Source organism: Tyto alba, unplaced genomic scaffold (genome assembly GCF_018691265.1).
Source record: "Tyto alba isolate M040663 unplaced genomic scaffold, T.alba_DEE_v4.0 Super-Scaffold_2, whole genome shotgun sequence".
NCBI classification, from domain to species: Eukaryota; Metazoa; Chordata; class Aves; order Strigiformes; family Tytonidae; genus Tyto; species Tyto alba.
This window is the reverse complement of record NW_024881282.1, coordinates 58,644,094-58,670,203: the sequence shown is the minus strand read 5'-3', so window position 1 is coordinate 58,670,203 and position 26,110 is coordinate 58,644,094. Positions and strand designations below refer to the sequence as shown.

Below are 26,110 nucleotides of genomic sequence, written 5' to 3'. Positions count from 1 at the left end.
AACTGTTTCCACTTGAGGAAATCTGGCAAAAATGAAGAGTACAGTTATAGAAATCAAAGATGTTCAAAAGGAAATTAAATGTTTCTACAAGCCTTTGTGAAGGGAACTGAACCCACATTTTGACTCTAAGAGGTAGCCAGCTAATATCTAAAATCTTCTGTATATATATATCAGCAATGCTATAAGACCAGGGCTGGCTTGGAAGTTTACTTACAGTAATCCTAGACCACTGTAATAAAATAAAACTGTGCCGTGGCAAGGAACTTGACTGTCATCGCCTTTCTGGTAATAGAGAATACTAGTAATTTCTAGTGGCTAAAGTATTGGTTTTAGAAGTAAATGAAGGGGTCATGGGATGGTTGAGAAGCCAGGCTTTTGAATAAGGTGTAGTGGCCTTTCTAATGTCACAATCTAACCTAGAAAGCCAGAACTTGTTGATCAATCACAAAATTAAATTGCAAAGACCAAAACAGTAGAAAGGATAAAGGGTGATACAATAAATATTATGCAATGTGCATCATTATTTCTGTTAAATTCAAAAGTTTTGTGGTAATTCTAAATACCGAGCAACTAATAAGATTTACCAAGAGTTAGTTATCATAGCAAAAAATGCCAACTTTTTCAAGAAAATCAAGATAATGAGCAATTAGATGCTTACTAAAATCACTAAAAGAGCCTGAAGTAAAAACAAATACAAAACACTGATTAGGTTGAAGCATTGTGTGGCTCCTGAAAGGCTTTGATTATAACTTGCCACTGTATTAATTTACTAGTGAATTATTGCAATTATATATATTCAAGTTTTGAAAAAGGGTGAAGAACCAGAGATTTCTTCTAGACTGTTGTATCTATTTATAGTCTAATCTGGATGGAATCTCTACCAATTCTAAAACTTGAATGTGTATAATTATCATAATATACCAGGAAATGAGAATCATAACAAGCATCTTGATTTACCTCTCCTAGCTAAGTGTACCAAGCCAGAGCTCCTAAATGCTTTCCTTTGCCCCCTTTCTGCCCATTGAGCACTTGGGGTTCCTGAGAGGAGCCCTGAGCAGATGCTGGGGACTGATGCAGCGATCACACTGCTCCAACACTGAAATCCCTAGCGAGGGAGGTTCAGGGAAGATCTTGCCAGGGTAGATGTGGACATTCTCTGACAGAGGCGACTGCTAATCCTCATGCAACTTCCATCTACCTACATCTCCATCTCCATTGCTTTCCCTCTCTGCCTTTCTTTCTGACTGCCCTTTTGGGTTGGTTTGTTGCTTCCACCCTCCCACACATCACTTACACGTCCCACATAACATTCCTCCCCTCTGAAATGCCAAGTTGTTTTTTTGCTTCCTCTTCACTCATTTAACATCCCTCATTGTTGGTCTGCTTTCCTTTGACTATTCCTATACCTTCTTGGTTTCAAATCCAGTAGATTATGTAGTCTATTTTCACTGGTTTTGATCTTGCAATCTTTATTCAACAGATTTCCATTACCTGCTGTTTATAATTTCTTTATGTGTTTGCATTATGAATGCTTTATGTCCTTGTAAAATGATGATGTCATCTAAATGTTTGGATTAAGTAGAGAAGTGATGGAAAACACTGGTTATTTTCATAGCTGTAAAACAAGTGTCTTTTTCTCCTCAATGAAGGACAGAGTGTGCAGTGAAGAAAGCCACACAGAATATGGAAGAAAATGTAGACATTTCCCTAAAGTGCATTTTGAGAGATTAAAGAATCCTTACAATTGCGTAGCATAGACAGGCAGGTCTACCCTTGTGTCCTGGGAACACCTTTCATCCTAATGAAGCATCACGAGACACTGCAAGCCTCCAGAAGTGTTATGGGAGGTCCCTGTGTTCAAAATTGAACGAGCTTCCTATTCAGCAGCCAATATCCCAGTTGACCCCCACCTCCTCTGGGAATATTGCACTCCAGACAGCTCACCAGAAGGAGTTCTTGTGAATCCATCAAGGCAAAGGCTCTGTAGTGGTGACTGGCTCTTTTGGGAAACTGAACAGTCAAAAGGGATCTAAATGTGTTAATGAGCATTAGATAATAATTAAACTTGACACAGTTGCAGTTAAATGCCTGCTCATTTTATTACATATTTTAAAAATGTCTTACTCATTTACAAGAATGATGATGCTTTGTTGTGAGAAAAAAAAGGATAATGTACTGTGCAGACTGAAAGGACTATGTCCAGGCATGCAATCACTCTCTGCTTTTACAGGGGAGAGAAGTGAGTCATACTAATGACTGTTGTTTTGTTCGGGAATGATTTTTACTTAGGCAACAATATCCTTCTCTATGAAGAAAAGAGGCTGAGAGCTGTAAAGCAAAAGAGGCAGCAGATAATGCTGCATGAGCACTGCAGCCCACAGTGCTGCCTCCGGCACCCATGCTGCCGCCTCAAATACACCCGGACTCCTCTTGGGCAGCTGGGTGGTAACATCATGTACAGCCATACTGCTTCAGATATACAGCTGATAACCTGCGTGCTGTCTCGTCTCATAGCAGGCAGTTCTGACAAAATTCAGCAGAGCGATGTGAAACAGACTCACTTCTTGTCCACAAGCTGAGATAAATCAGGAGGGATGGATGTGCTATATATATACAGAACCCACTCAGCCGAAAGAAGTGAGAGCAAGGAAAGGATTTTAATTCTGGCAGGGTGGATATTTTTATATCTGAAAAAATTGGGTATTTATAGCATTTATTGACACAATTTTTATTTACTGTAATTTGAACCAGTGTTCAAACCATTTTTTCCTGAGCCAACAGAAAGGAATTTTTAGAGAGCTAGAGGAGAAGGTAACTTTCCAAAATCAAACCTCGATTCTGCAAAAGAGAGGGAGAAGGGATCTTCTGTCTGCAGTGATGCCTGTATTGTCAGAAACAAAACACAGGTTTACTCTTAACAGTTTCATCTATCAATACATTTGAACATAGTTATTATCACCATGAGTTACTATGTAATTACCGTTGTTCCCGACAGAGTTCCTGTTTCATTGCTATTTAATTATGTGTACTATTTCAGCGTAACTATGCAATTTAAATCATGTCATTTGGAAATAAATGTCCCAGGCGATGCAGTGTCATAACACAAGAAGCTTCATAGCCAGGATATGGTTGTTGGAAAAGTACGTGAAGTCGTTTGTTGATGTATCCTACCACTGCCTTTTGCAGGAATCGTATAGTAACAGTAATTCATACCTTGGTCATTTAAGGTAGATTCCTGAAATATCTGTGAATATCCTTTGTGTGATACAGTCCGAAGAAACTTTAGTGCCAGCAGAAGTGGGAGGGTAAAGGTGTTTAGTAAATTCTTCCCCTTGGATCCAGCTACAGTAAGCACATGCTTGTTGCCAACATAAGATCCTTTTTCCAGGGAATATTTCTAAATAGATCTGAGTTCTGGGGATTACTGTTTAGCTCTTGTGTTTTGCTGAACATTGTTCTCGTATAACAGCCATGATTGTAGGGTCATGGCAACTAAGACAGTTTTGACCTGTTTGTTAAAAATTTAATCTGCTAAAAAAAAAAAGGAAAAATGTGAAGTGCAACAACTCCTGTAATTGCTGAGCCAAAAAGATTCTCTTGTGATATTTCTCACCATTTTCCTACACTACGAGTTTAATAAAACACACCATGAAACTCTATTTTAAGGAAAGCTCACCATCTGAGGCATAGTTCAGTTAGACATCTTCTTAGCGTGATTCTGAGGAGGAGGCCCCGACAGCCAAGACATGTTCCTAACCACCTCAAGGAGAGCCGTGAAACACACACACTGAGATAGGTCTGTCTGGCAGCAGCTCAGACCAGAGGCTCTGTTAATCAGAGAAGCATCTATCCCAAGCATACTTAGGGAGTCACGTATGTTTGTACATATGCTTTGAAATTCAAAACTGCCTGTTACTTGACATTGACAGTTTCAAGACAAGTACTAAAACATTTGGAGTTCGGACAAAGAGAACAATTCAGTAAAAATTTTGACCTGGAAGGAGCAAACAAGGGTCTCGGTACAATGTAGAAGCCACTGTTGGAGTTGTTGGTACTTGGCTTGGGAAGCTGGAAAACAGTAGCATCAAGATTACATCTTGCAAAGAGTCACGATGCCATATTAGCATGCAACATAGAAACACAGAATAGTAGAATCATAGAATGGTTTGGGTTGGAAAGAACCTTAAATATCATCTATCATGCCAAGGGCAGGGACACCTTCCACTAGATCAGATTGCTCAGAGCCCCATTCAACCTGGCCTTGGACACTCCCAGGTCATCCACAACTTCTCTGGGCAACCTGTGCCAGTGCCTCACCACCCTCACTGTGAAGAACTTATATCCTTATATCTAATCTAAATCTACCCTCTTTCAGTTTAGAACCGTTATGCCTCATCCTATCACTACACTCCCTGAGATAAAGAGTCCCTCCCCATCTTTCCTGTAGCCCCCTTTAAGTACTGGAAGGCTGTTATAATGTCTCCCTGGAGCTTTTTCTTCAGGCTGAACAACCTCAACTCTCTCAGCCTGTCCTCATAGGAGAGGTGCTCCAGCCCCCTGATCATCTTCATGGCCTCCTCTGGACCTGCCCCAACAGGTCCATGTCCTTCTTACACTGGGGGCCCCAGAGCTGAACACAGTACCCCAGGTGGGGTCTGATGAGAACAGAGTTGAGGGGGGAAAATCACCTCCCTTCACCTGCTGGTCGTACTTCTTTTGCTGTAGCCCAGGATACAGTTGGCTTTCTGGGCTGTGAATGCACGTTACCGAGTCATGTTGAGCTTCTCGTCAACCAACACCAATTTCTTCACCTCAGGGCTGCTCTTGGTGTCCTAGGATACACGTTACTGAAAGCTATTCAAGTATGTATAAGCTTGTTTTATAATGAATTAGTAAAAAAATGAATATACTGAGAGGAATGGATGATACTGGCTTGTGCCTGAGATATAACAGTTTTCTGTCAGTGATAAGCTGGAAGCCTTGCTTTGTGTGAAGGTACCAGTGCTACAGCAAAACCAATCAAGAGAAGTATGAACAAGATGTGATGGATGTCAAGGATGCATTTATATATTCATGGCAAGAAATCAATTAAACAAAATGGAATATTGCACACTGCAAACATGATGACTCATTGCCCTAAAGAAATAGATAACATCCACCAGCCAGAAACAAAAAGCTAGCAAAATATTCTGATTGAAAGAAGTAAAAAGTGTTATTGAAGTAAAATATTCCAAAAAATGGTATCTAAACTCTTAGAATATACAAAAGAAGCTGCATATTTCTTTAGCTTGCTTTTAGTATATACAGGCAGTTTCTCCCACAGAAAAGAGAGAAATCTTCAAATACAGTGTTGCAGTAATGATTATACTTACAAAGAAACACATAAAAATTAATACCGCCTTTCCAGAAGATAATGAATTGTGCCTTAAAAGTTTAAAAGGAATGTTATACTAGACAAAATATATGAATCCTGAAAGGGGTTAATGCACTTAGGTTTCACTGTGATTTTCTTTCTACAAACTTTGAAATCATAATTGTAATGTAGTATTGACTGAGGTGAAGGAGGATAGAATCTGGACTTTCCTTATTTTATTGAAAACTATATATTATTTTAATATTTCTAATAATGTGAATTGTTCTCAGAGAGACCAACTAGATCCAACCCGAAGCATAGTTTTGATTTAGGAAGATGAGTCTAAAAAGAATGTTCAGTATTGACATTTACTAAATTACTTACTATCACTGGAAAATCTGACTACTCTTAATCAGTATTCTCCCTGAATAAAAAAAGTCATTAATTTGATCCAGCAAATTTGATAATGCATTTATTATTCAAAAGTCTCTATCCTATATTAACTCTTAAGTATTCAATTTAGACAGATAATATGGCAAGTTAAATGTGATATGAGATAAAGTCTTATGTCAGAATTATTCACTCCTTTTTCTTTCTCTCTGATCAGGTATTTTTAGCCCTCTGAATGCTGGTGTTGCAAGGCACAATTCATTTTGAGATAATTGTTGAACAGAAGATAACCATGTGGCTCTTCATCTATCATCTTATTACACCCTGTTTCATCTTCTGCCTGGCAGGTAAGATGACCTCCCATGTTAATTCATTTAACGAACTGGTTTAGTTTTATGCATTTCAAGGTCAATTATGCTGTTTGCATGGCTTTCATTTATTTCTGCAGATATAATGAATTACTAAACATGAATAATGAAGCTGTAAGAAAGCATACAAGAATGGAAGCTGTAATTCAAAGCTTGAAAAAACAGAGATCTGGATCTTAAATTTGTATTTGTCTATTCTAATTCAGTATACAGAATTATGCCTTTCTCTAGATTATAAAAAATGTATCAACCATCTATTTGTGCACAGATGATCAACATGATTAGAAGAATGGAAGTGTGCCCATAAGAAGAGTCACTAAAGACAAAAATATGTAATATAGACAATCTAAAATTCATAAAATCCTACCAGCACAATGAGGTGGTAGTTTTCATAATACAGTGGGGAAATGCTGCATATACTGACTTTAATTTTAAATTACAAATGGTAAAACTTTTCATAAATAGAGATGGGGCTATAAATATTAAAATATTCAGGAATCATATTTCTAACATATGAAATTACAGAGATACTTGCAACTGAAATTTTAGTTCAGTTCTAAGAGATGGAAGGAGCTCTTTGGAAAGTTAAAATTCAGGATTAAAATCTGGTTCCTATTCCAACTGTTCTGAATGACTTTGAGATTTGTAAAGCCTGTTTCAGACATCCGTAATGTTTTAAGTGAATGCTGTTTTTTAGTTGCTATGATGAATTGGATTACCAGCACGAGCAGAGCTCTTCTCAAGAAAAAAAAAAAAATTGTGTGAACTGAGACCTGAGCATATAAAAAGAATAATTAAATTGTGCATATGTGAAATATTGACTGAGGTTTGAGAAGTTCAAATATTGTGTAGTAACAGTTCAGTTACTTTCAAGGTAGCCTTTAGATCCTTCCTTACTTTGAGGGGAAAGTTAATCATAAAGCTAGTTCTACTGCATTTCATAAAACATTCATGTGGTTCTCTGGGTTCTTCATGTAATTAATGCATCTCTAGTTGAAATGAGCCGTTCATAGTCTTGCTTAATCTGGCCTAACATTGTAGGCATCACCTCAGTTTCACTACCATGAGAACGTATTGTTTGTATTATTGAGTCAAAAAATATGATTAATACTGTGATGTAAGCTCATTGCCTAAGAAATTACTGCATAACTCACAAGAGTGCTTTTTGGTTTACTGAGAACATTATTTTATTCTATGAAGGGTTTGAACTCAGTTCTTTACTGAGTTTTCTGGAGGATATACTGACACCTTAAATAAAGACCTTTAAAATGCTGTGATTTCATGCTTACAATGTATTTATTATGTGTTTCAAGGGCATTTTCTTTGTTAATATATGAGGGTTGCTGGTGGCACCAAAATGAAAAAATAAAATTAATCATTTTAATTCAATACTGGACTTTTCCTGAAAAAAGAGGCTGACAACTACCATATTACACATGTGATTTCACTATGAATGTGGTGACATCAAACAAAATCGTCAGCTGCAGCAGCCGAGCAAGTGCTAGACACTGGTTGATAAAAAGTTGAATCAATCACTTAGAAGGAATGTTCAGTTAATTTCTTGGTGCGCAAGGCCAGATCATTAATGCTATCACTTGTGTATTATGCACGTTGCAGTTGTTCCCAGAAGTCAGAAATCTTGGCACCAGAATGCACCACCTGGCAGGTGCCTTAGAATGACATGGGAAGATTGTGTGCTATGAGGGTCATGAGCCAGTGACATAGGAAGAACAAAGATGTATATGATGATATTGCATGCAGTTTGAGTATGCTTTGATATATTCATAACAATGTTCATTTGATCTTTTGGGTGACTGTAATTGGCTATGTTAGGCTATGATTCCTGTAAGAAGAATAGGAGGCATTGGTGTGAAGGGTTTTGAATGGGACCAGGTTCTAATAGTGCTGTTCCCAGTTTGAAGAAATTTCCTAACTTATCTTCTGGTATGGAATAAATCCAGGATTTTCTTGTGTTTTTCATCAAAATCCAAAGATAAGACTTACCAGCGTCTGTAAAGACATGGCACCATCCTCCAATGTGGAAGATTCATAGACATACACAGTCAGAGGGAGCTCATTATTTACAGTACATTATTGCAAGGCTGACTAGTGCACAAACTCTCTGCTCTTGGACCTGCTCTACTTTGTATAAATAATTAAATGTCCATTTGAGTTGAGAGAAAGTCTGCTTCTGTCATCTAGGGTTTATGGCATCCATCTGGATTATATAAATCTGATGTTGCAGTCTTTGCTCTGCCCCAGCACTTGAATCTTGCTGGAGGGTTTCTCATTTCAAATGAGTGCTAGAGCTTCTGGCAGTTAGTCTTAGCAAATCTTCCTTTTCAGTGTATTTCTTGGCAGTGAAAATGTCATGATATCCAGAAAATACATAGCTGCAGTAACCAACATGAAATATAAGGGGTTGTTTGGGAGTGTTCACAGTATGGTTAAAAAGTGAGAGATACTGTAGAGAAAGAAGGAGCACGTTAGAGTGACCAGATCAAGCTCTAGGAGGTGTTCTTTCACACATGATACTATCAAGAGGAATTCTGGCAATGTCAACAATAATGGATGATGTGGGAATCAGGGACAGGTTTTGAGTAAAGATCATGAGTTCTTGTTTTACTAACAAGACACACCAAGCACCAGAGTAAAGAGGCAAGTTAGCTGGGAGCAGATGTTAAAAGCAGAATATTAAAAAAGTTACTGTAGCACGTTTTAACAAAACATGAGGTTTCTTTAGAAGTATATTTGCCTCACCTTGCCTCCTGTGGTGCTGGACCCACAGTTCTGGGTGGTTCTACCCTGTAAGTTGCCTTTGGGCAAACCGATCCGTGACTCTGGAGCCACCAGTCAAGGCTTTTGCAACCCGTGGCTCCTAAACAGACCTCCTATATTAACTGCTCTGGAGCCAGGAACCTGATAGCTTCCAGGATCAATGTCCTTTGAGATGTCTCACCCAAGTTCAAAGATATCAGCCAAAAAAACTGAAAGTATTCAGATTTCATGCATTTGATTGAGAGTTGAGAGCTTTCAGATTTACCAGGTAGAAGTATTTGGGAAACAAGGAGCTAGGAAGCTGAAAACATGAAGCTACACTGACTTGAGATGTTCAGTATTTGACCTGAAAGGGTGATAAGTATTCTGACACTCTATAAGCTAAGGTTTTTCATTTGTTTCAAACTGATCTTTTGCCTGCTGCAGGATATTTAAAAAGATTTTTTTTCCCGAACTGAAATACATATTTTTTAGAAATTTGAAGTTTGCCTTGGAATAAACCCCCTGACTTTTAACCAGTTCTGTTTTGTGATAATCAAAGGCAGAAGCTGAGAATTGTTACAATGATTGCCCATTTCCCATCAGTGGGGAATGTGCACTCACATGACTGAAGGAAAGCAAATACTACATGAATCAGTGTATCGGAAGTTTAGACAGAGATCATCTTCTGCAGTGAGACAGGAGCGGTATTTATTTTCAGGTAAATTAGTGCTTGAAATGTAGTCTTGCAGATATAAATTGATGAAAAAGCCGTAAGTAATTTGGTCTTTCACTTACTGATAGAACAGACAGTTATAATAAGGGTTGCTTTTCAGAGTGCACTTTGAGCAGTGCAAGGCAAATGAGAGCAGCAAATCACTCCTCAGGGAACATTGTGATGATTGTCAGTCCACTGCCAAAAAAGTTATTTCATGCCTATTACTGGTAATATTTGACTTTTCTCCTCTTTTCCCTGACATCTGGGCTCTCTCCAACATACTTCTAAGTTGCCTTTGACTCCCTGTTAAACTCATACCCTATCACTAAGTCTGAATTTTAAACTTCTCTTTCACCTAGCACATCCCATATAAGTTAATGAACCAAAGTGTATCTTCACTTGGGATAATAACCTTGCAGCTAAAGAATTAAGAGTCTTTTTCAGCAAAAGACTTGTTTTGTTTCTTCTTCCAAAAGACTAATTAAAAGCTGCAAAGACCCTATATTTTACTGTGCTTAATGAATACTTGATTACATTTCGCTGTAAGAGGAATCAATAGGAAAAAAAATGTTGCTGTATTCCTCCGATATTTTATTTTTGATCACTGTTCTACTTTTTACTTTGGGATTTCATAATGCAGAGCCAGGCAGTACTTGAGTTTGGGTCAGATGAGGCCTCAGAAGGCAGCTTGTCACTCTGGTGACTATTTTGGGTTGTGCTAAATGAGGTAATAATCCATGGGTAAAAATGTCAATAGCACTTCTGCTTTCTAGGGAACCTAATGCCTTATTTTCAAAAATCACTAGGACCCCAGGCTTCACTGAAAGCTGGTACATTGGGAAAGCCAGTAATACACAGGGCCTCTCAGTGCAGGGCAGTTATTTTGATGTGTACATGAGGATGCTGACAGCATGCTGAATTTCTGGCTGTCGCGGATGAAAGTATTAGCACGGTGATGATTTAACAACAAATCAAAATTTATTAATAACTAATAGTACTTGATCATTAACCAGTTTAAACACATACAAAATATTTCAGGAAAATATTGTAATTAAAGTAGTGACTTATCTACAGATTCTAAGATTACAAGATTCACTCTAACTTACTATATGGTATCTTAAATCAATACATATATATATATGTGCGCACATTCACAAAGACAAAAACATGTAAGCACACAAGACACACATAACAAAGTATTTGGATCCAATAAAATAAATTATATACCCACACACCAATAGGCAGAGAAAGAGTAAGAGAAGCTAGCTCAAAGTAAAAGTTCCCTCCTTGAGTTTAGAGCAAATACTCACAATGCCTTGGCATTCCTCAACAGCAATAATTGAGACTCTAGTGGGTTGACTTCGCCTTGGCCTTTGGTCAGCTCTGACAGCAGACACCTTAAGGTTTTGATACCTGAGAGGTGTCCCAGCTCAGGGGAGTTGCTGGTCACAGGCCCACTGCCATACAGGAGAGCTCAAAGGGTCTCACTTGGAGTCACAATTTATAGGGTCCAAGATAACTGACTTTTGTCATTTGTTTTTGCTCAGGACCAGCTTGAACAATGAACTACTCTGGTATCTTCCAGCAGTTGCACAAGAATTTGATGAAGGTGCAACTGTTATTGTTCTCATTTGACCACATCACCCACCGTACAGATGTGCCAGACCGTTAGGAGATGATGGACTGTGATAACCATTTCTGAGGGAGGGGCAGGAGCCAGGCTCGTTAACATTCTGATTCACTTCCCTTAGCAGTCCTTATCTCTCCAGGTGGACATACATCCCGGGGGAGATGAGTGGAATCGCACTTAGCACCAAGCTGCCCAGGCGGTGAGGATTGCACCACCACACTGAGAGTGTTGCTGGTATTTCATATGCACTTGGAAGGCTTGTGTGGGAGATTGTGCAGAGTAACTACTGCACTTTACCTTCATCCATAATTTGTCAAGTGCTATCTTTCCCATGAGATCAACGTGTTAGCCTCTTAAGTCACTTTTCTTAAGTCACTTTTCAAGTAACACATATGTTTTTAAGGAATAGTCACCTAAATGATTTAATTATCTAACAGGCAAATGTGAGTATGTTTGAAAGTACTATAACTGATATTGGCTGGCATTCATCTTGGCAGTCTGAGAAGACAAGCAAACTGTACCCTGTCATTCTTAGGCATAAGTGGAGAAACTTGCTCTGCCAAGGGATGGAGCTGTTCATACATGCAACTTTCTGTAAAGGAGAAACTACATAGTTAACTATGCGGCTCCTCAAGGTCTTCACTGGCTTATATGAGATAGGAGTAATTCTTCTGCTCTTTTCAGTCCAGAAAAGTAGAGGCAGCCTTCACAAAGACAATCTAACCCATTTGTATAATCTAAAATGGGACTGCTTGAGTGGTTGGTTACTGTTTGAGTGCTGACTGATTCTTGGAAACTGATGTCCCTATAGTGTCTTGCTGGATTACATGGGTACTTCTTCTCCATCAGTGTAACGGATTCTTCTTTATAGACCATGAAATGATACACCATGAGCTTTGTGGACATGAACACGTTACAGCTTCAGTACATAAGCTTCCCATGAATGCCAAGTGCAACTTTTCCCACTTGATTATGAGAGAAGTAAAAAAAAAAATCCAGCCCCCAAACCTTAAATTATATATAGCTTGGATTTTCTCTGGAACAGAGGGCCAGAATCTACATTATTTAAAGCTTTTTACCACAATATACACTATTATTTACAATTGCAAAAGAGAGATATGCATTCTATTCTAAAATACAAAGTGGGTGAATATACTTAATATCTGTCTATCTTGCCTGCCATGTCCCTGCTTGGATCTTAGAAGACCATTTTATGCTACTGCAAAGTGTCTGACATTTGTAAATAAATAATCATAGTGTGTTTTGTGTTCATAATGCTCAGAAACCTGGAAGTGCCTTGTTTATCTTCCTGCAGGCCTGGTAGAGATATTTTGGCTCATTCCCAGACCATCTTGTTTCTGAGCAGGAGCTTCTCAGATACTAGCAGGTCCTCATTTCTGTGACGTATTGAAAACAGTACGAGATCTAATTCCAAATATCAAATGATTTCTAGGCTTGTGGTGCAAGCAGTGAGTGAGTCCATAGCTCTTCTGTTCAGCATCCATTAGCATTCAAGGTTATTCTATCCATGTGCGGTGTCATCAGATCTTTGTCCCTCTCTCCTGTGAAAATATGTAACAAGATAGAACGCTGTCGGGTAGACCGATACTGATGAGAGTGATACCAAATGACTGTCTCGAGCAGCCGCTTGTGGCAACATTAAATGCCAGGGAAATAGAGAGGTGTACAGGAAGCAGCAACAGAAAAAGAAGGAGAAGGCTCATTAGAACAATAAAGATGCAAATTAAAATAATTTTATATTGATGAACAGTGGGAGTAATGGGTTTTCCACCTGTTTTAGCTTCTTTCTGACATTGATCTTTGGAAAACTTTTCACTGTGATTTGCTATCGATATTCATGTCACAATTTGTGCTGGTTTTAGAACCAAGTTGATTCTTATCCAGCAGAGGACTTGCACATGTGCTTAACATTGAACTTAGACGTAAGTTTGTTGATTTGGATCAACTTACATGCTTCAATTTTGTGATGGATCAAGTTCCTGAAAGAGTATGACAGGCCTTTAATGAACTTAAATAAGTACTTTTAATGATGTCTCATTATTATTTGCTTTAAGAAAACAGTATTACCATTTTACCCTTCCTAAAGATGAAGTTAAAGATCTTTATATTTCCAGGAGAAGCTCTTGTAGCCATCCCTTACTAAAACTGTTACCATTTTTCATTGAAAATATATTGTCATTACAGTGGAATTATTAGGCGTTCATCCATAAAAAAATACTGCTAACCTTTTTACAGTTATCTTAAACATTAATTGTTTTATGGAGACATTTGGAAAGGAAAATTCATATAGTTTTGTCTTTTGTTTTTTAAAGGAAAATGGTACTTTATTTGTTATTAGTATGCAATTGATAGGTCTTGAAGAGCATCCAAATTTTTCTCCCTTTATTTTACAGGACTCCCTTCTAGTATATGGAGGCTTGGTCTTCTGGCCTTGGAGCTTTGGGCTGTTTTACTATGGAGTTGAATGCATGTACAGAAGTGTTTGAGGGATTAGGGCCTTAGGATACATCCACTGTAATTTCTGAGCATATGGATTCATAGGCATATATAGCCCTGTATGTTTTACTGCCAGCCCTTGACTCTATTTCAGTAATATCCATCATTTTTTTCTCTGTTAGTTTCTTTTGCTTATGGTAGCTTACACAATAATGTTTTTCTGTTTGGCATGTGGAAGCCAGTTGTTCTTCCTGAGTAAAACACTTTTTAAATGGTGCTGAATCTGGGAGCCCTTCCAGAAGCCTGAGTGCCCTAAGTACTGGTTAAGGGAACACTTACTCCATTTTGTTTAATCAGCTGTTTCCCTTATTATGATTCAATTACTTACATTTTTTTTTGTGGTTTAATTTGAGGATTTAGTGAGATTAAAGACACTTTAGAATAAATGAGGCAAACATACAAGTGGACATCCATTAAAAATCTCTTGCACATGATTCACAATATGTGAATGATTTGGGTGAAGTGACTTAATCCTACATTTGACTACCTATTTAGTCTACTTTCCCAGTGAATTGCCACATAACTATATATAAACCATTTCTGAAAAATCACTTGAAATACATAACTTTATTAAAAATTGAGTGGTAACACTGTGTATTAGCTATGATATTTCTGTTCTGAAACCAAATGTGGGTCACTTTCGTACATTCCAGAAAGAAAAAGTATTAATAACTTCATAAATAGGGAAAAAACATAAAGATTACTTTTACTCTTAAGTAAAGAACATTGCACAGTTCTGGCATGAAATAGAGATTGTAACTACCCTATAAGCCAACATGGAAAGATATATCATGTAAAGAATGTAGAAAATGAAGGCATACTTGCAAACTCTCTCAGTATACCAAATCAGAAAGTGAGAGTAAATGTTCATCTATAATATTTTTACTTATTCTTATACTAGCCATATGAAGACAGAATGATGCACAAATGTCCTAACATGGTTTAGTAACCTATCTTTGAGATACATTTGAGCAAATCATTATAAAAGACTGACAGTGAAATTACAGCATACTACTCCCTTGGGAATTTTCTGTTTTCTTCTACTTTTCTGTATTCAGATTAGATAAAGAATTGTTTATGCAAAATATGAGAAGAAGTATATTGAAAAGGCAGGTAGCAGACTGTACAAATAATTTAAATAAATTTCAGGAATGCTCTATTTCAGGTTCCCAACAAAATAACACCTCAGATCAGTTATAAAGTAACTCCTGATGTACTTGTGGTAACTGTCCATGAGCAGAAGAAAATAGATATATTTGAATTATGGTGGTTGTTAAATGTTAACTATGAGGTAATGTGTAATTATTAGCAGCTGCATCTACCGGTAAACATAGTGGTCTTTTTTCCCTTTTCCAAATTTTCTGCCATATGATACAGAAGTCCTGATAAAGATCATCAGCTCTTTCCTTCTTAGCGCATGTTCCCTGCCTGTGTGATACAGATCAGCCTTATGATTCCCTGTGCTAAAAGTAGCAACAAAAAAGTCAGAGGAAATGTACTTCACTGGGTTTGCTGGGTTGCAACTTACTCCTTTAGCCTGGTGTCCTGAAAAACAATGCACCTGCGGCCAATTCTCACCTCGTCAGTGCCAATCCAGGAAATTCCTAACTCTTGGTGTAGAACTGAGAGAAAAAAGAGAAGGTCGTGATTGAACCTAGAATGATTAGTTAAAAATTGGTAGTGCTAGTGATGAGTCTGACTCTGTTAAAGGGGAGTACTACAGCATGAGTAAGATGCCTTACTTCAGCCATGATGTGCCAGCGCTGTAGTGTTACTATTTTCTCAGCTCTGTTATCTAATATCATATCTCATATCTAAAGTCATATTTAATCTGAGCACTAAATTCTACTTCATAAATGGATTTAGGAAAGTTGTCTGGATTTTGCAGTCCCATAAAAGCAGATACCCAGAGACACTAGTTTTACCCCCAGGAACTTCACAGATTAAATTTACACTTTGAGATTTTTTTATTTATAGATCCAAATGCAGTATCTGTGCTGGCAGTAAATGGTATGTAGAGGTATTGCATAAAAAAAAAAAAAAATGTTTGGAAAGTTTGGAAGAGGAACTGAAGAGTTGTGTGGTACAGTGGAAATTATGTTCCTATATATATCAATAAAATCAGTATTTTGGTACACTTCTGCATAAGGTTCATGGACAGAACCGTATATTTCTATGAGATCCACTAGAGGATGTTCAAATTTGGCTAGGAAGGGCAGGTACACCGCTATCTTTGGACATGTGAGAATGTAAGGATAATAGTATCTCTTTGTGCTTGACCTTCTCTGTGTTCTTTGGGTGTCTGGGCCCTGCAGAACAAGAAGCAGAAAGTGCAGTTGCACTTCCGGTGCTGCGCTGGAGTGAAATAATAATTTCTTTAGGGCAAAGGCTGTTTTCTTAGTACTGCCTGACCATGCACGCCCTGTCCTTCCACAGAGGTTTCTAGATGCTGCTGCAAAACAAGTAAATCCAAGTGTATAATAATAAGTCCCTCATCAGTTGTGGGATATGCACAATAGTCTTTAATAAACTACATATTTTTAACTTCCCTTTCTGGTTGTGCTCACATACACAGTGGCTCCCATAATTATAAACAGCTTTATTTCATGACATTATCCTTAATCTGTGAGTAAAATTGATTTTCAGAATTAATTAGATGTGTGTAAGGACTGAATTAGCTGATAATAGAATGATTTGGTTTGTCTGAAAGTGATTTGGGTGACTCATGTTGAAAGAAGCAAACTAACCCTGCTCTTTCTCAACAGAGGAATTTTTTGCTCAGCACTGTAACTCACAGAAATTGCTGGTTTGTGTTCAATATTTTATATTGTCTATGGTGGTAACAGGTTGACATAGTTGGTTAGTACTATGTAGAATGTAAATATTACATTTATGTTTGAAGACACTCATTGCACCTGAAGAGCAAGGTAAGTGGTTGTGTGCAAATATTCTTAGTGCAATTTTTTCTTCATTATTTCTTCTAATAAGAGGAAAGACACAAGAGGCTGGTAAAATACCAGAAGATGAAACTCAGTTCTAATATGAAAACTTTTAGTAAAATTAGAAAGTTCAATAAAAAGGTCCAAAAGTTGAAGAATTTTAGATATTAAAAATTAAATGTTAAAGGAAAAATCTAATTGTAAGCATTATTAGACATTGAATAGATTTGCTAAAATAAATTATGAAGTCTTACTTATTTGAGTGTTATTAGAGTTAGTAAAAAAGACATCTTCTAAGATGATTTAAGATGGTAAATCTGGTAGGATCTACAAAGATCAGGTAGGGAGAAATATCAGGTAATCAGTCACTGGTTTTTACTGTTTTTTGTGATTAAAAAACCCAGCAAGTCATTTCCTCTGTTTAGAAGAATTAAATTTCATGTATTTGGGAAAATCAGAAGTAAAAAAAAATGGAAGGCATGTTGCCCTGAGTATTAGAAGTACGTATGTTGCCTCAGGTCTTGGACAGACTAGAACTCAGACATGAAAAGTCTAGATAACGAGAAATTTGACAAAAATGTACTGTAGCAATGGGGATAATGCCAGACTAAGAAAACACATCTAGTAAGGAATTTTCTGAACAGGTAATAAAATCTGCCAGATACTAAAACACAGAGTGTTTGCTCAGGGTTTTTCAAACACTATTTAACAGGACTGGGTGGGAAAGAAGTTGGGAAGAAATTGAGCTCTGTGTGTGTATGTTCTTGTGCAGGTGCGAATTTCCTTCACTTTTCCCCTGGGACCATCCACATTTTTGCCAAAAAGTCATAACTGTATGATAGTGTCTATGCTGGACAGTATTTTCCTAGCACCTCATTTATACCACATTAAGTTTCCTTTTCCTCTGTTTAAGTTCTCACCCCAGTTGTATCCCCAGCAGTTTTCTAGTTATGCCACCTCCTTTCCCTAGATATATCTATTTCTTTTCATCGCAATAATGTCAAAGCAGTACAAGATCACTTGGCCATTTCCACAAAATAGCCGTAGACTTAACCCCTGCATCCTCCCTTTTTTACAGTGTCCCAAGCTTGATCCCTGGGATGCTCTTACCACATATCTTCTCCACATATCAGGCTCCTGATCCTCATACCCCAAACTGACCAAGTGACCATACTCTCTCCCCCCCTACTCAACCTTCCTCTTGTCTGCAGCAAGGCCATATAAAGGACACATAAGAAGACCCTCTAGTATCATGAACTGAATGAATCACTTCCCTAAATGTGTTTTTAAATGAAGACCTGTAAGCTAAGCTGGAAGGTTACATGGTTAATTTAGGGTATTTTTAATATACAATAATTATATTTGGTTTTGATGAATCAGTCCCTTCCCTTCTTCCTACCAATGTTATGGTGACTTACATCCAAGACAGCTTTGCTCAAGTCATTCATCTTTCAAAATTCAAGTCAGAATTTGTCTGTTATGTTGTTGAATTTATGTCAAATTTCTACCCAATGTGAGTAATTTAGTGTCAGTGTAGTTAGAGCAATACATAGAATGAATAAAGTTGTGTAGAATTATATCATGAAAATAAGTATTGAATTAATAAAGTATACTCTCTAACAACAACAGATAGTGATTAGACTTTTGGAAATAAGACACAAGAGGTTGATCTGTATGGTGGCTATGTTGAAAAGTTTTGCATTACCTTTATATTTACAGATAAGCATAATTTCCTTATTGAAAAGAAGGATACGAGAGTGAGAACCAGGAGCAGGGTGCATAGAGGCTGTAAGGCCATTTGAGTGGGCAAATGGTTAGGACATGGAAGGATGTGAGGTGAAAGGAGATCCATAGAGGATTGATACAAAGATGATTGGCTACTGATTTAATTGTTCTTTTTATGACCTAAGTAATACAACATGAGTGTATATGGGCTGGAAAACCTCTTTGTCTCTGTGTTCTACATTAGTGTATGCCATGCAAAATTAAGTAATTTGAAAGCTAGTTTTTTAAGAGTATGCTTATATGGAAAAGTTTTAAATTTTCTGAATTAAATATATATGCAATTATGATGCACTGAATAAACATTTTTATTGTGCCCTCCCTTTCCCTCTTCTGATGAAGTTTCTTGAGATTACTTGAAAATAACTGCCTCAAGTGGTTTCTGATTATTTTCAGACATCCTTTTGGTATCTTTTATCTGAATGTGTTGTATATTTTATACTATGATCTCTGACAGGCTTGTGGACATAAAGTTGTACTAATACAATTTTGTAGCTAGCTCATCTGTAAGTACTGGTAAGGCTTTCAGATAGATCTATCTTATTTAGGGAGTGGTTCTTTCAGATGGTTCAGTTAATAAGACAACATTTTTCTGCTCAAAAGGTGGAAGCCTATACCCCTGCTCCTATTCCACCCTTTGCACTGGCACAGGTCTTCATCAGTGAACAAATTCACCTTGCTAAACTGGCAGAAAATTAACCCAGAAAGCTTTAGCTCTTTAGCTTTATCAGGTACCTAAGGTGTCAGAGAGGCATGAGAGGTATTGCAGGAGTGCCTAGAGGGAAAATGACACTGCCCAGCTGGAAAGTATCTCTTGGAGATGGGATGACAGGGCGACCTTCCAGCAGCAAGAGTTCTTATGCAGGATCCATGATCTCATCAGCTGTGTAGAGATTTTCGTGACCTTTGCAAAGACTTCCTAATACATTTTAGCACTGTTGAAAAGTCTGAATCTTGTTTGTAGTTCCCTGAAGAATGCCTCAATCAGAATTAGGTGATGGCCTTTGCTCCAATTGTAAATAAAATCGCAAAAAACATACCCAAAAATAGGGCAGTAAGGGTGTTTGAGAGGTCAAGTGGTCCTTCCTCCTGTCTAAAGCAGGACCAGAACAGATGAAGTGTGTTTTTCTCCTCATCCTCAGTTTATCTAATGCATCCATTTCCTTATTCCTTTCCCTACTTTTACTTCTCCCCCCTTATTTTTTTTGTAGGCACAACTTCAATGAGCTGGGCTTTTTCCTTGTACTCTTAGTCTGACCTTCCTCACTCTCCTAACTTCATCACACAGGCATGGTACTTCACTTACAGTGTGAACATCTCTTGCTGATCTTTTCACAAACGCTTTCTCTTCTCTTTTCTCCCTCATGCTGTTTTGTATCACTGGTCCACACTCAGCTTACATCTGAGAATGAAAGGTTGATTGGTTGCCACACCTGACATTCAGTCTGCACATCTTTTTCCGCTCAGACAGACATCTGAAACCCGAGTCATAATAGACTGCAGCAGAATTGCCATTATAAAGCATATTTGATAGGTGTGAGAAACAGACATTAACTCAGTATAATTAATAGTTCTGGCAGCATTAAAAATTCATGCCATGAAACGCCTAAGTGGTCTGTAATACCATTTGAGTCCTAAGGTGGGAAGAGTCAGATGCATATGATACGGCTATATGCTGCCAGAGGCCTCTTGTTATTCTGTATTCATATTTAAGAACTGCACAGAAAGTGCCATCAGGGTTGTGGTTCAGTCATTCCATGCTCCAAGCAAATATACAATTCTTGCCATTTCAATATGAAATGACTTCTTGTTTTGATCTAGCAATATGAAGATTTTTACATAGTGTTGTGCTTTAACATATCAAAGAAAGAAGACCATTCTTCAGAGGCGCTGCCTTTCTTTCTACGTGCTCTTCTTTGCTTCTTTGAAAGACTTCTCATTACACAAATTAGTTTTTTAAAATGAAGTTGCCTCACTATACGTGTTGCAGCATAACAGTGCCTTCTGGACTTTCTCCTGTCACCAGAGAAATGGTGATTTTTTCCCCAGACTTGAACTGGAAAGGGAACTGACTTTTTATCTGTAACCTGTCTTCTACTAGTGCTGTAATTCAACGTCTACCTGTGAATATGGCATTTAGGAACAATAAAAAAGGTATCTGCAGAAGGATTGTTTTATGTATACATGAAATTTTAACATGGACATAATTTACATTCTTTAGTTATGTTGATAGATTCTTTCTTCTCTTTTAGGTTTTCTAAAAAACTACCTAATTTAGTCTAAAATGTTTTTATAACCAAAGGCAAGACTTTTAAGGAGATGAGTACAAAATCGTAATTTGATTTAAGGACATTCATTTGTTACATTGCCAGTTTATCTCTTGATCTGTGAAGACTTTTTAAATGTAGCATTGCAAGACGTGTAGCAGATTTTTATAGGCAGCACAGATACTATTGCAAAATACTAGGATTTTTCCAACTTTAATCGTTGCTTTTGGAAATTTTGAAGGTAAAATGATTCATCCATCTCTGAAGATTTTATTAGGAAAACTGTTTATTTTGTTTGTTTCCCTTATATTACAAGGTTCTTGCAGTCATTTTCCAGATCTCAGGTATCTCTATGATTTGGAGCAAGGCTCTGAACTTGCATGGAAATTGAACCTGGTAGCAGGTACATGCGGAAAACAACTACTTTGTTTTTCCCATGGGTTTTCTTACAAGTGTCTGTATTGTTAGTTGAGTCTCATTGGGGACCTGTGAGAATCACACAGCTGTGTTGCCTAAAAATTGTATCTATACGGAGGATATACATTCCTTGCAATGCCATTCTGTACCTAGAATGCACATTTCCCGTTTTCACAGAAAAAAATCAGTTACTTCCTGGATTTACTGAGCAGAATTTTCCCAGAGTGTTCCACCTTTGCTCCTAGTCTTGCTTTTACAGACCACAAAGAGCAGTATTATATGCTTGGAGGAGATAAAGGAGAAGGGAATGCAGCAGGGGGCCAGCCAGAGTCTGCAACCTTTACAACAGCATCAGCAAATGGAGGATAAAGATTTTTTAAAAAGTTTGTTGTCAAACTTGTTTGACATTTATTCACCTTTAAGTGCTTGACTTTACAAACTCAATTTTCAGTGTGGGACTTCTTTTAAAATCTTATTTTGGAGAGGAGAAAGTTAACATGAACATATACCTGAACTTGAAAGGAAAGACAGATGTTCTGGAAACAATGTAATTCTCAGCTTTGATCTCCAACATATGGGTTTTTTTGTCCAGTGCAGTAAAGATTCTTTCTGAATATATAAAACCATTGGACCGATTAGGTTATGACGTAAGGAACACCTCATGTTTGGATAGTTGTTTTGGATCTGGACCCATTTGATGAGAATTTGTTGGCCACTGTGAGATAAGTTGGTCTACTGCATTCCTAAAGGGCATATCTTCAATTCGGAATTATCTCCATGACAGTTGGCATAAACTGTGACAAATAATTGATGATGTCAGCAGACAAGACAGGGAAGGTAGTTTTACAGGAGCATTGTTTGAGTTACTTTAGTTCTCAGAAGGCAGGAATGAGGCAGGAGTCAGTGAGGGAAGGCCAGCACTTCTATTATCTGTACTTCTCTGGTTTTGTTGATGCATGTAGAACTTGATTTGGTGGGACTCACTATTTAGCCTTTGCATTTTGAATCTGGAATATGTAATATAAATTCATCTTCGGTTTGGCTAGTAATTAAAAAGTGATTAATTTCAAAATCTACCATTTTTTCAGAGGAAGGAAACAAAGGTTATGGACCTGTTTTTGAGGAACAACCCATTGATACCATCTATCCAGAAGAATCTTCTGATGGACAAGTTTCAATGAACTGCAGAGCTCGAGCAATTCCTTTTCCTACTTACAGGTAACCTCTGTTGTTTTGATTTTCAGGACTTAGATATTTTAATCAATAAGTCTTTCAGGGTGTGGTATTAAATGTTTGACCATCTTAACAGATTGATACAAAGTCCTCAAACACTGATCCAGATGCAAAACAAAAAAAAAAGGGACCATTAAAAAATAATGAAGAGGCTATCTTTCTAGCTTAGGCTAAGGATGACTGAGGTTCAGTTCCTTTTTCTTCTTTATTCAGAACAGCTTTTTCTCCTATTTCCCTCTGAAAGAAGAAGGACTGGCTGTTGAACCTGGATGTTCTACATCTTATGTTGCTTTTACATCCACTATATTGTAAAGACATACTCATTAATGTGTCAGCTGTGCTACTGAAGACATGAAAAACTTTATTCTGGAAAAATGTTTCAACAAGTCTTAGTAGAGATTCACACATGACCTCTCTTACAATAATTGTGTTGTTATTAGCAGAGCAGTTCTGCTTTGTTATTAGATCTTGGGGCATCCATATCAGCCATTATCTGATCATTATGTGCAGATATATGTACTTAAGATTGCCACTGTTAAGACCGTGACTAATTTACAACCTAGTCATGGTCAGAAAACTGCTGTCATCATACTAAGGGATAGATGCAATTTCTTGACAGCAAAAGAGATACATTTCATTAAACTATCCTATGATCTGCCCATAGTACTCACTTAGGTGTGTTCCTAGACACTGGTTTCTAGGACAGAAAAAGCAGTTGAGTCTGCTGGACACTCCTTTAAATCTGTTACAATATTATGGTCAACTATGGCATTCTTCCATCAAAACAGCTTAGCTAGTGTTCATTGCCTTTTTTTTTAAAATATGCTGACAGGTTGTCTACATATACAGAACCACTTGTGGTTGAAGGATTTGAGGGGAAACTAGAATACCCCTTTTGAATATGATCCCTAGCTCTAGTATCTTTACAAGTTCTTCTACACGGCATTTTACTGTTGCACTTGTTTACACTCCCCTTGAAAAGGACTGGAAGTGTGGAGACACCAGATACGCTTTGATTCAGTACCCTTCTGATGTACTGCTCCATCACTTCCAGTCTGTCCAGAGACTTGCCCACTCTGTCTGCAGGACTATGTAAACATACCATCTGTACAGTGATGACAGACTCTACATAAATTTTAATGTTCTCCTATATCTGTCATAGACTCTACAAATCTGAAGTAGTAAAGTCACTCTGGAAGAATTGCCTCACACCTCCAGAGCTTTTCTGCCTGGGAACAGATCTGACAATTAGTGCTCATAGCTGATGTGATTATAATTGCAATACAGAATAAGGCCACTTACCTTATTTCCTGACATCATTATTTTAGTCTACCTCAGTGTATTATCTTCATTTCTTAACCCTCAAACAGTTTATGAGCCAAAATTCTCCTGTCTCAGAAGTAGATAAGTCCTTCCTGTTGCTTTTTTTACTGCAGCATAAACTGTCCTTATGACAGTTATTCCTAGATATTTCTGAACAGAAGATTTATTATTTGTAATACAGACATGTAGTATCTTTCACTGAACTGAATTGGTATCTCTAAAATCCAGTAACACCTAAATACTATTTACTGCATCTTGAAAATCCTGAAATTTAATTATTTATTTTTAATTTACTTTTTTTTTAATACCACTTTTATTATTGTTTCTTTCTATGACAATTGCAATTTCTGCTTCCAAATGAGTATTCTGTATATTTTAGTAGAATAAGGAAGGAAGACACCGGGTATGCGCTCTCATTTTCAAACACTAAAGCCTATCTTTACCTTCTGACAAAGTTATTTACACTGAAAAAAAAAATGTATGATCTTTAGATGTATTTAAGTTGCATCTTTCCTGTTTGTGCTCAGGGAACGTGGAGTTCCTTTCAAAGAAGGTTATGGGCTCCCCCTTGTGGACACAGTAATAGATATAAATCATGAATCTGGGTTCCCACTCTATGTATTTTAACTTTTTTTAAATCACTAGAAATCAATAAGGGCCAGACCTGGGCCACCGAACTCCTCTCATAGTCCCTGGAGTGAAAGTTACAATGACTCAGTGAACTGGCTATGGGGTTTTACAGTAATTAAGGTGAGAGCATCCAGCAATTTTCTGAATGTAGTAAGTAGGTTTTAAATCAGGCATGCCACTGTTTTTGCACTGACTTCACTGGCACGTCAGGCTTTACAAACCATATTCATCCCCTACAACAATTTTGCAAAAAGCTCTTAATGTTCATTAGTCCATACTTCAAAGATGCATAGTATTTTCTTCGCCAATTTGGCCTTAGATAATTATTGAGGATATGTTTATCATCCAAGTGCTTGATGACTAGCTAGCTCATTCACGGCCAACTCAAGCACCCTTTACTGCATGGCCAGCAATCAGGTTTTAACCTATGTCACATCTCTGAGAAGGCTGAAGCAGACTGTGACTGTTTGTTTTTTTTAAAAAAGATGGAGTTCAAATCTGTGGCTCTTGCAGAAGAAAAACTTCAAACATATATAGAAGTATATTAATAATCTCCTGTAGAGTTTGTCACACCTTAAGTGTTATTTTTCAAATCATATTTCTTAGCAGGTTTGTTTTTTGGGGCCAAATCTTACATCTGGCTTTTCTTTTTTAATAGGTGGAAACTCAACAACTGGGATATTGATTTAACAAAGGATCGCTACAGTATGGTGGGAGGCAGACTTGTTATCAATAATCCAGAGAAATCAAGGGATGCTGGAAAATATGTCTGTGTAGTGTCGAATATCTTTGGAACTGTCAGAAGCAGTGAAGCCACTCTGAGTTTTGGATGTAAGCTGATGTTTACGTCAAAACATAGAAACATTATGGTTAGCTTGAAATGCCCAATGTTTTACACTGCAGTGTCTTCTGCTAACATGTGCTATAGCTGTATTGCTCTGTAAAAACAATATCTTAAGTGCCTTAGTCTGCAGAGATCAACACAAAATAAGCTCTGTAAGCATTTTATATTCTTTAGCATTCAGCTGACATGATATCCTTCTCAGTGAGTTACTGTTAAATTATTAATTGAGGAGACTCATGGAGCCAGAACTGGAGATAATAATGGCCAGACTCTTTTTAAGTCATGGTAAGACCTGAGGGGGAAGTAGTCACAGAAGAAAGATGCAAGTGGGGTCATATGGTGATGAGGCGCTGCTGCAGTGCAAACGCAGCTGGGATGCCTGCAGGAGGAAGGCCTGGCACTCGCTAGTAAAACATGCTCCCTGACTCCTAGGCTATGATGAAGACCCTGCTGGGGGACATTTCTGTCAGCTTCTGACAATCATGAATTGCACAGACATATGCACAGACCTGCACTGTCAACAAGTGCATGCATTGTAAAAAACTGATGTACTACATGAAGGGTAACGGAAAATTTTACTAACTGAAGACAGTGTTTGAGATTTTTATTTTATTTTGTCTTAAGATGCTTTTTTACTTGGATATATTTTTTCATCAGAGGACAAAAAAGGGAATCCACTCTTACTGGTGACCATTCACAAAGCCCTGTGTGCCCTTTAACGCTGACATTAAGTGCTTAGTGTCCCTCTTGTCTTCCGGGAGCCTCTGGGAGCAGAATTCAATTCTTACTGTATAAGAGAGATGAAGTGAAAAGTTCTGCTTTCTGCTAGTAATTGTAAAGCTGTGGGACCACATACATCAAGGAAACTCAGAGACTGTAATGAGCTGATGGATCACATTGTAGTTGATCTAGTCTTAGTCTGTATTTTATCCACTGTATTTT

The 26,110-nt window shown here is 37.5% G+C and overlaps 1 protein-coding gene across 1 annotated transcript in view; it reads left to right on the top strand.

Moving 5' to 3' along the window:
• Positions 1 to 26,110, top strand: part of CNTN1 (contactin 1) — a 261,654-nt gene that overhangs the window by 157,773 nt on the left and 77,771 nt on the right. Inside the window, exons 4-6 of the mRNA XM_032999800.2 lie at positions 5,961 to 6,090; positions 22,227 to 22,356; positions 24,983 to 25,155. Coding sequence (XP_032855691.1) covers positions 5,979 to 6,090; positions 22,227 to 22,356; positions 24,983 to 25,155 — 415 coding nt within the window. The 5' untranslated portion in view covers positions 5,961 to 5,978. The remainder of the gene's footprint in view (positions 1 to 5,960; positions 6,091 to 22,226; positions 22,357 to 24,982; positions 25,156 to 26,110) is intronic.